The following is an 11966-nucleotide window of genomic DNA, read 5'->3' on the forward strand; positions in this document are numbered from 1 at the left end:
ATATTTGAGACTTGATTCTGGATTCCATTATCCTTGATGAATAATATACTTTCTTCAACTGTTAACATCAACACAATCCAACTTAAATGAAACCCCAAAATAGTATGTTATCCATCAACTTTTTTTCTCTCAGAAATTTTGATTCTGTTAGGACACGGATTTAATTCACCACTTAAAAAAGGTTCTGTCTATTGGCAGGTAATACATCTTTCATTCTTTCGCCCAGAAATGAGGTAATTACGGTGGCACAGAGGTGACATGTGTGTTTATATTTATCTCATGTGCACAAGATAACTAATGCGATGCGCACGAGTTACTAAGGGGGTCATTCAAAAGATAGAAGACATGCTTGAGAAGGTGTACCATTCCTCATATCATTGAATGTATGCATGCATATACATGTATTAAGGAAGAAAGAAAGAAAGAAAGAAAAAAAAGAAACAAACAAACAAACATTATTAATATAGAATATAATAACGAATATTACAGTATGTAATTTGTACTGGCGCAATATGATACTTCTGAATTAGTATCCTCATCATAAAAATGGTGTATATTTCTTTACTGACTCTCTTTAGAACGATTGATCTTATTTGGTCTGGCACTGATGATATGATTGAGATTACTGAGAAGCTTCCCAGCGCCTTTCTCTGAGATATTTTAATATTTTGTATAGGTTGATGGGGGCTATAATTTTGGTATTGGAGTGATATCCCTTCTGTTCACCTGTATTGGTCATATCATTGACTATCATATTAGCAAACGATTTTGTAGAGAATGGAGACTTAGATACATCACAGATCTACAATACATACATCTTTATTAACCTCCATGGATACATTTTAAAGTAAAAATGAAGTGAAGTAAATGAAATACAGACAGTCACATAATGTTTCTGGTAAAGCCGGAATTCCCCGTTGCAGATTTTAGTCATTCCTATTTGGTGGTGTACAACCTCAATAAAAAATACAATCACTAATTACCATAGATCACCGATATATTTTCTTTTTTTTTCATCAAAATATTTACAAAAATGCCCACGAATTGATAATCTAATATCTTACAGAATATATTTATACAATGCCAAGAGGAAGAGCAAAGGCGCTAAGTAAGATTCTAAATATTCATGTTCAATGTATAACTTGCAGAAAGATTTCCTCTTTTGTAACATGATTTCGCGTTTAATTTTCTTTGTCAATATTTTGTAAAATTTTATTTTATTGTAATTTTGCTGATTATCAATGATGAATTGTTGCAGATACTGAAAAGCTGTAATAGGCACAAAGTAGAAGTCAAATAACTTCTTATTGTTGCTTTAATTTCAAGTTATGGAATACCAAAAAATAATATGAAAAAGGCAAAGCCTCAAAGCGAGCTCGATTTTCTTTTACCGTAAAATAGTTTAAAATAATCATTCAATTTTATTTTACATTTTCCATTTTAAAATTGTCATTTGGTATTTTATACACTGCTTCCGTTTATTCTAGTTCCCCCTTTCTATTATGGTTCCCATATAAGGACACCAGTCTACGCTTCCGTTTTCAATCAGAGTACATCGGCTTTTATCGTTATGTAGATATGTTTAAAACTCCACACTATAGGTGGTCACAATATGAATATATAGTGTCATAAAAAAAACTGGCAGTTTTTTTAAGAAAGGACCCAAATTTACTTTATCAATACAAAGTTACTCCATTCTTTTATTCAAATTAGGCATACTCAGTAAGAATTATATAGAATTCTGTTATTCAAATATTTTACTCAAGAATAAGCATACATGCATTTAAACATAAAAGAAAATAGTTCTGTAAAGAACCTCATAGTCATAATTAAGAGCGGAAACAATCTTTGTTTTTAGGTACTTAGTAATGTTCAGGGAATGACTTTTAAATAAGGACTACAGAACGGGAAAATTAGATTTAAATATAAAACCAACTGAAATTCAAGGGCTAAGTAAAATAATCTAGTCTTATACAACTTGTTAACTATTTGAATTTCTCTAACATTGACTTTAAATTTGCGACATTTTCCTCATTCATTCAAAATATTAGAAATTTACAGAATTGATATTTGATAAAGTTCTTCACTTTTATAATATTTTATTTGAATATCTTTAGATGCGGAAGGTGATGGATTCAGCCAGCCTAGTGCTCCTACAAAACGCCGGAAAAAGTCGAGGGTAAAAGCAATATTACGCTTGATAATCATTAATTTTTTTACTTAATTGTATTAACTCAGATAGATATGTACTAGACATATAGTAGTATACAAGTGCTATGATATGACTAATAAGCATGATTGTTCAGCATAATTATGCTATAAATTAATATAATATTTCAAATTCTGTTTTGGGGCGTCTGGTCGAGTGGCTAAGGTCATTGACTTCAAACCACTTGCCTTTCACTGCTGTGGGTTCGAATCCCGACAGGGACATGCTATCCAGCTAGCTTACGGAACATCGGTGGTTCTACTCAGGTGCCTCTTTGTGCCTGAAATTATGCACAGAAGGGCACCTAAGGTCTTCCTTCACCAGTAAAGCTGGAGCATTGCCATATGTGTCTGTGTGACCGTAAAACCCAATGAAACAAACAAAACAAACAAATTATGTTTTATGACAGGCAATTTCATCTGTGTATTAACACCATGTAAATGTTTCAGGAAAGATTTGGTTTAGAAATAGAAGTATTCAATTTTAAATAGCTTTATTACAAAGTTTATAGATGTTTCCATTTTAGAACTGATCATAATATTATCAACAGATAACTTAAGTTGAATAAACAGATAAAGGAAAGTTTAAGTTTAGATGGTATGAGAATCTAAGATAGAGTATACATGTACTGGTAAAGAAAGATATAATTTCGAAATGATTGCCAGATAACAAACCTGTAACATCAATATATCGTCACTTTGGTGCAATAACGGGTTATGTCTTTAAATAATTTATAAAGAGTTAACCCATTACTGCACTAAGGTGACAATATATGCCTTATAAAAAGGCTATAGTATATGATTTTATCAAGACATATTCAATTATTTTCAGGCAAGTCCAGGAACACCGGACATGATACCTCCACCTATGGGCAATTATGGTCCTATGATGCCCGGAAATCCCATGGATGATCCACGTGGATACCCACCGAACTCCATGCCATTTTCTCCAAATTCAATGCCTGATGGCCCATACTCGAACCATATGGGACCCATGATGGGTGGCCCTGGTCAGGGTCGCGGAGGTCCGATGCCTGGCTCTCAGGGTCCTTACCCCTACCCAGGTGGACCTGGCCCAGGTCCCGGGCATCCAATGAATCACCGTATGCCTCAACCAGGGCAGATGTCAGCTATGGGTCCGCAAAGCAATGGAAAAGTTTACCCAAGTTCAGCATCAATGGTGTTCAATCCATCTAATCCAAATGCTCCCCCGATATATCCGTGTGGTATATGCCATAAAGAAGTACATGACAATGATCAGGCTATATTGTGTGAAAGTGGGTGTAATTTCTGGTACCATCGCAGCTGTACCGGTCTAACAGAGATAGCATTTATCATGTTAACTCAGGAGGTTTACGCGGAATGGGCATGTGACCATTGCCTTCAATCACGCAGCATCCCACTTGTTAAAATGAAATCCTGAAGATCTATCTGTATGGTAAAGGCTGTCTGAATACCTTACTGTATGGTAAATTAAAGTCTTAATGTCGAAGAGCTTGGTTGGTAATGGTAAACTATCAAACTTAATGCAGACATACTTTTTTGTATACATGTATGTTAATGAAAAGTAACATTTTTAGTTCCACTATTCTAAGAATAGGGAGAGCTGTTGTACATGTACTCGCCCTGTTGGGTTTGGTGTCTCTGTCACCCTTTGGTTGAGTTTTTATATGCAAGATGGTATCTTCAAATGCACTGAAGGGAAAAGGTTCACACTTCACACACTCTGTTCACTGTGATTTTCTAACAAGATAGGCATTGGTTCCATAACAGCATTGGTTGCATAACTCTGAGATACCTTTTTACAGAGTTATGGCCCTTTTCTAACTGTCAAGCTCTGAGAATAGTCAAGCGGGCTGTCATACGGACAGCTTTTGTTAAATGCTATAAAACAATGTTGGGTATCCAGTAATTTAGAGGCTTTTTGTTTTGTATCTTGATAAAGACATGTACCATGGCACTGTACTTAAATTGAAAGAATGGATTTTTTAAAATTTCCAATAAAGCATATTTGAAATTACGACTGAAGGTTTTTTTTTTTTCAAAATTGCAGAAATTTTGATATTTTGTTAGTGAGTTTTATTGGTGTCTTACATAATTTGTTTACATTAAACAAAAGTGACTCTTAATAATTTTATAACTTTGTCTAGATATTACCATAAGATGACATGATTGCACAGTTTTTGAATTTGTTATTGTACATGTTACAGTTTTTACACCCTTTAAAGCAGCATGCATCCAAATTGAGCTTATTTTTGTGAAAATCTTACAAAATGTATTTAAAAGTAAAATATTTTGAAGCGAACATGGAAATTTATACATTGCAAAGGGCACTTACAATCCACATTAATTACCAAAAATGGTCTAAAAAATGTGCAAAAATAGCCCTTATTGCGTTAGTCATGCAGTGACAACAGGGCTTCCACTAAGTTCCAAAATTTTGAAGTCAGAGACTGCCAAGTCTCTGAAATTGGAAGTCTAGGTATATAGGTAAAGAAGGAAAATCTTGAAATTTTGGAAGTCACAAGGAAAAATTGGGAGTAAATGACTTCCAAACTTCCACTAATGGAAGCCCTGGTGACAACATGGTGATGAATACATGTACTGCAAAATCTGTCATTAATTGCATATTACATGTAAATTATAACTTGAATTTTGAATCTTTTTTTACTTTTCTTTAAATATTATTACATTTTACTCAAGTTTGATTTTCTTGAAATATTTTGGCTCATCTGGAGGCATGCTGCTTTAAGAATTTTACTGTTTATATAATATAACACTTATTTACATGTATTTATTGTTACAGAATATGTATAGTCTTAATAATTTGAACTAAATTCTAGATTACAAAAAACTGCAGTTTAATTATGTAATTTATTGGGATGTATTGTTTTGTTTACATTTTGTATAATTAGATTTCTAAAGATATTAGCTTTATAGAAATATTTCATGACAGTAGCTTTGTTTAACTCAAAGCCAATTATATTTGTGAATGATGAATGTTTAATGATAATTTGTTCGATAGTGAGGTTTTGGATTCTTTCATGTGAGGAAGCTGTCCAGATAGCTTACGAAATGTCGGTTGTTCTACTCTGGTGTTGGTTTGTGCCTGAATTAATGCACAGAGGGGCCAACACTAAAGTTGGAAAGTCGCTATTAACTTTCTGAAATGAAAGAAAACTATTAAATACATAAGTTGTTTTTTTAAACTCTTTTAACACAATTACTTGTTACTTTATGACCTTACATGATACTATGTATATTGTGTTTTTGGTTAGTGAAACATTACAGTCAGCATGTCGACTATGTCACCAACATTCACAATCTGAGTGATCAATTCTTACCTGGCATCAGGCATTTCAAATGGCTATTGGGTAGGTAACATTAAGAATGCCTGATTTACGGTCAGGCTACTTTCAGAATGTTTGTTTATGGTCGGCCATGACTTAAGTTTTTGATATTTTTTAATTTGATATAAAGTTATGTACCTTAACTATTTTATGTACTTTGCAGAGTACTTAACTTAATTATTTTATTGTATTCATGATAAAGAGTACTTTTTTTACTCACTTTAAGTAAGAGAATAAGTGACATAAACTGAACATTCCCATGGGTGTAAATAATTCTATTTTTTAATTCTTATTCTAATTTTTATATATTTATTTACATTGTAAGATGACACAAACATTTGTTTAAAGATGATGTCAACTTTTTTAATTTTTATGGACATGTGGAAATAGATCTTTTTTTTAAATGAGCAGTTTATACGTTTTAGCTTTTCGTTTTTTTTGTTGTTGTTTTTTTGAAGAAAAAGTTGAGCTATTATGATCGCTTTGACATCATGGTTGTTGTTGTTGTTGTTGTTGTTGTTGTCATCATTGTTGTTGTGGTGCAATGACATAACAGTATAAAACATGTAATACTTGCTTACCATGACGTAAGGCTGATGTTAGACAAGGGGCATAATTTTGAAAGCTTTATTTTTGGAGTTGTGTCCCTTTTTAACTTAGAATTTATGATAAAAGTGATTAGTTTAACAGATGAGTATTAATACGGGATGCAGTGCCCTTGTTATTTATTATTTTAATATCAGCTCAGTTTACAAAAGGAACAAAGATGTTTTTATATTTTGAGCTATAGAATCTCTCTGTATTGTATTACTTAAGAATTATACATTCAGAATGATCTTATTTCTACTCCAGATTTGTCAGTTCTTATTAACATTTTGCACAGTGTGTAATACTTTAGATTCTATCTTAGTTCACATATATTTCTTACATATAATAATTTAGATGCAATATAAAAATTGATCAAAAATTTTAATTACATTGTTAATGATTGTGTTCCTATATATATTAATAAAAATACATGTATATATATCTTTTACTTCATAATAAATAAAACGTTTGTACACTTTATTTTCAACATTTTAAGACATTTTTTATGTTTTAAGAAAAATTGGTTCAAAACATTTTTTGTCCTACTCTGATTGTTTAAGGCCCATTATGTTCTCCAATTGTTAAAGCGCCATTATGAGATTTACTGTTTTTGGAAAAAAATATTTCAGTATCAATAGCTTATCTCATTCACAGTCATACAAAAGTGTCATTTTAATAAATTTATTAATACATGTGCCATAGATAAAATTCTACTCAAATTGTATTTTTGAATCAATTTTTTTTTTATTATTTTAAGGCAGCAAAAAGCATATGGCCATATTTAGTATATTTGAATATGTTTAACAGTACAGTCTGACCTGGACCCATACTGTTGGCTAACTAACTTTATATTATCTGATAATAGACCATTCCAAAAAAGGAATTTGGGCAAGTTCATTTAAGAAATTCAGGAGGTTTAAGGGTTTAATCATAAATGATAATATATTTGTATAGATAATAGATTTGTAATTGTAAAAAAATCCATTTTGAATTATAATGTCACTGTATGTATATATATATGTGTATGAATTATGTAATAAACTGTGTTAGACATTTGTAATTATTATTTAAATACACATTAAAGACACATTATGCCTTAGAAACAAAGTTTACTTCTTAAAAAAGGGAAAACATGATTTTTATAATGTTTAAATAATAGTTTTAGTGAATTTAAGATGCTTATTACCTGAATTAAGCAGGATAAATGTGACAAAATTTGTTATAAAAGTAGCAAAATATAATCAGTATATAAGTAGTAATTTGACCTACATACAAAATACTAATTCACTATAACTATAGGTATTGCCAAAAAGCAACAGATGAAAAAAAAAAGATATGTCATGCCCCTAGTAACTTTTTGGATACTACAAGAGTACACCAAAATTAAAAAGCTTTTGTGAAATAAAAATAAATGTATTTCTGAGGCATAATGGACCTTTAAGGTAATTTGTATAGCTCAATATGATTAGATTCACATATCATAGTTTTAAGATTGTGTTTTTTTTTATTATTTAAAAATCTGTGTGATCTTAGATTTTTTTAGTGGTTTTTATATTTTTGTTTATTTTTTGTTTACATCGAAATCCCATTGTAATTGTATGGATCACTTGATATTTTCATTTTATGTTTGTTTGTTGTTTTTTTTTGTCTTCATTTACTGACATACTTACATAAGCTTTTCTTGTTGTTGATATTTGTACATGTATATATCAAGAGGGCTTTGTTTGTTTATTTTGAATACTGATGACTTTTTAATAGCTTTTTTGAAGCATAGGCCACAAGTTAAATACCAATTTATTTCATATTCACTTCGAAGCTATTTGCATGTATTTATTTAAAAAAATTTAAAAACAGATTTTTATTCTTTTCTATACTAGGCTACTTATCAATAAAAGAACCAAGGTATAAGCGATCAACCTTGCTTGAACCCCTAACTTGCGGGAATATTTGCCTTCATAGTTAGGTCAGCCTGCACGTCCATGCACTTTGGCCATTTTCTACACTGTCATCAGGGTGTGATGATTGGGGCAATTTCCGCAGGTGTAAGATTAAATGTAACATTTTGATAAAAAATATCAGGGTAAAAAAATGATATCTTTACATGTTGAATTCTGAATATTATATAAAATGTTTATGTATTTTTTCTAGGTCAAAAGCTATTTGTATTGTATTACCGTAAAAATCCTAATAAACACCCCTCCTCTAATAAAAGCCCCCCCCCCCACAGGCTTTTTGATATAGAGAAAAATCTGCTCATGAGTGGTGAACTCTTTAATAAATCTGTAATTTTATTCAAATCCTTCAGAATCCATTTTATTTCATAGTAAACACAAAAATGTATCACATGAACTTTAAAATCTTAACACATTTTAATGTTATTACCAACCCATGTTACACTAAATGTATTTTCAATGATTTTTGGATTTAGGAAAAACGTGTTGTAATAATAGCCCCCCTTTTGGAAAATGTTTAGCCCCCGGGGGCGTTTAATAGGAATTTTACGGTATGTATTTACCATCTTCGCTATTTTTGAACAAATGAAATCATCAGCTTGTCTGTCTTGTAACTCCATTCATTTTACATTCTGGTCTATAGTTATAAGGCATTTCTTGAAATGTTGGCTTTACTTGATGGCAATAACAATATAATTGCACGTAATATGTAAACTCTTACTTGAATCTTTTTACCTTTCTTAAAAATTTCGTACATTTTTTCTCTCAAGTTTGATTTCCTTGAAATATTTGGGCTCATCTGGAGACATGCAGCTTTAAATTTAATCTCAATATCCCTAAATTAATAATAGATAGTTCCAAAACTGGCATCATTAGAAAATGGACAAGAACATCTAAGAAATTGTGCAGGTTAAGTGTCAGAAAAATTTAATATTTTATATCAAATTTGTGTTCAGAAGATTGCTTCTTATGTTGTCACTGATTAATGTTTTCTGAATTATTTTATCTTTCATGAAATGTTAAATTTTTCCAGTTTTTTTTTCTTACAACGATGTATTAAAATTAAAGTAAATACCATTTTTTCTGAAAAGAATAAACTGTCATATGATTAATGTGAATGTGGAGAGACACAGGGTAATATTTAATATAGATATCTACAAATATAAAGTTTATAGATATACAATATATGTTTGAACTTAGATGATTTTTCATTGTTGATTAAAGGAACTCCACTGAGGTTTTTGACATGACAAGACTGGAAATATTTTTTCAAGATTTGTGTACCAATCGATATAGGTCTAGACCAATAATTTGTGTGTAAATTTTCAGATCATTCGCTCATTCAGTTTTTACAGAATGATAATTTTCATTGTGCGAAATGACTCAAAAATGAAAACCTTAGCACCGCTTTTCATACATATTGGACTGAGAATTGCACAAAATCGATATTCAGTTTGATTCTGAGTATAGCACTTTATTATCCTTTGCACATTTGTCCATTTTAGGTGTTTCCCTTAATCTATGAAAGAATTTCAAATTTTATGTTTTTGGCTTTTGGACTTCAGTGGAGTTCCTTTAATGAATGTTGGAGATATGCATAACTACTAGTTCATGTATAGGATACCACCAATGTGGAAATAACTTAAAATTACATGTGTTTTTATTGTAAAGAATGAAATATCATGTAAACACATTGCTATATGATTTGTAACCAATTTAAGGTAATATGCATATTGACCTTTATTTGTTAATTGATTAAAGGTTAATATTATTCGTGTTGAACTTTGTCTTTTAATCAGGTAAAGGTCATATGCATATTGACCTACTTAATATAAAGGTATTTATCAAAGGTCATTATTAAGCATATTAGCCTTTAATTTGTTAATCAAATGGATTTTTATTTAAAATCAATTAATGGTTACATGCATATCAACATATACTTATTTATTTATAATAAAAATCGTTGCAGATTGAAATATGATTATAAATCAGTACTCGGTCTATTTGTCCTTGACCTTTGCAGTAAACTGTCAAGGTCATTAGCTGGGATAGACAGTGTTTATTTCATCACACGTTGGTTTTATAATACTTTTAATGATTTTTTTAGCATCTTTATTCTTCATTCAATTTTTATATAAGACTGATCTATTTTTAGACGTTGGTTTTTGTTGTTGATATACTTTAAATGGCAATGTTCATGCTTGTGTGAAAAAGTTTTTTCTTCACATTTTCACTCTCAATTTTATTCTATGACTTCTTTACTGTCGTTTTTTTCATTAAACATGTTTCATCATAAATTTTGTATTGCAATGAAATGTCAATAGATATCAGTAGCAGATGCTTGTTGTGTTGTTATTTCAAAAAAATTTCTTGAAACAAGTTATGACAGCGCAATTGCCTTGACCATAATTTGACACGGTCAAAGGTCAAGGTAACAAGTGAGGGAAATTATATTGACCTTATTTTGATTGTGCTTATAAGGTTAAAGGTCAAGGCAACAAGCAAATGATATTACATTGACATTGTTTTGACATTGTGCTAAAAAGGTCAAAGGTCAAGGTAACAAGCAAGTGAAGGAAGTGAAATTGCATTGACTTCATTTTGACAATTTGCCGAAAAGGTCAAAGGTCAATATAAAAATGCAAATAATGGAAGGTTACCTTGTTTTGACATTGTACTGAAAAGGTTAAAGGTCAAGGTAAAGAGCAACTAAGTGAAGGTAAACTGCATTGACATTTTCCTGGAAAGGTCAAATGCAAAGGTAGCAGTTGTCAAATACAGAAGTAAATAATCGAAATCATAATGATGAAAGGCAGTTAATTCTCGGAGATGAATACATTTTCCTCCAGTTTGTAAAAATGACAAACATGCGTTTTGCAATGTTGTTATAATGTATTAAGAGCATTTTAAATAGAGAATATCGCTGAACGTAAAATAATGTTTCACAGGTGGAGCAAAATGTAAACAAAGTGGTATTTGTCTTCCAATGGTACCGTTATATTGTCAATGAGTAACATTTTAGAAACTTTAACAGAACACCAAAATCAAAACCCTTTGATAAAAAAATGTGAGACTTAATGTGTCTTTAATGTTCATTTATAGACCTAATGTAAATAAATGACACTTGTTTCAGACTGGGTCATTTAATCAATTGTTACCTTGGATAGCCAAATACATGAACACAATATGCTAAATATATTGGTATAACAGAAATTGAGATTGAACCGTTGACCTCTACAATAACTTGCTAAAGAGTTAGCGCTCAACACGTGCCAGCTCTCATCATTTGCATAGTCACGGAGTCTCAAATATCTGGATTTTGATTGGTCAGTTTGCATTCTGTGCTGATTTTGGATCAATGAAATAGAGCAAAGAACCATCTTTTAAACGTCAAAACCAAAAATGAATACATAACCTTGACTTTAAAGCGCTCAAGGTAACTTTAATGACCGCTCAAGTCCTTGACAAGTTTTAGGTGTACTGTCATCATACTTAGAAGGGAGGATTTACATAACCAGTAAATGACCCTTTGTGATTTTAAAGCAAACAGGTCAAATGTCAAGTTCACAGTGACATTAAGTGTAAATTCCTGTAAGTTTAATTGTTTGAGAGGAAATTTCTAGGTTAGATTTGTGAGACATTGCCAAAGGTTAGTGGATGAGTCGATCGATTTTAGGTCAGTGGCACTAAGTAGATAACATCTATTGATTTTAAGTACACTAAGTCAAAGGTCAAGGTCACAGTGACGCTTGTGAAAAAAACGCCCGTCCGATCAATAGTTTGGCCTGGTTGTTTTCTTTCATTTTTCAATAGAGTCCTATCACATTCAAACATCTTACGACAGTACATACTTCGGCCGACAGGCGAT

The 11966-nt window shown here is 31.1% G+C and overlaps 1 protein-coding gene across 1 annotated transcript; it reads left to right on the plus strand.

Moving 5' to 3' along the window:
• The first annotated feature begins 954 nt into the window (after window positions 1-954).
• On the plus strand, window positions 955-4621 carry LOC132729497 (protein pygopus-like). Its single transcript, XM_060715268.1, has 3 exons — window positions 955-1108; window positions 2118-2179; window positions 3041-4621. Exons 1-3 carry the CDS (start codon window positions 1081-1083, stop codon window positions 3629-3631), a joined length of 681 nt encoding a protein of 226 aa, XP_060571251.1. The 5' UTR covers window positions 955-1080; the 3' UTR covers window positions 3632-4621.
• Window positions 4622-11966: the final 7345 nt, after the last annotated feature.

Source organism: Ruditapes philippinarum, unplaced genomic scaffold, assembly GCF_026571515.1.
Source record: "Ruditapes philippinarum isolate M1 unplaced genomic scaffold, ASM2657151v2 ctg3486_1_1_1_1, whole genome shotgun sequence".
Taxonomy (NCBI): domain Eukaryota; kingdom Metazoa; phylum Mollusca; class Bivalvia; order Venerida; family Veneridae; genus Ruditapes; species Ruditapes philippinarum.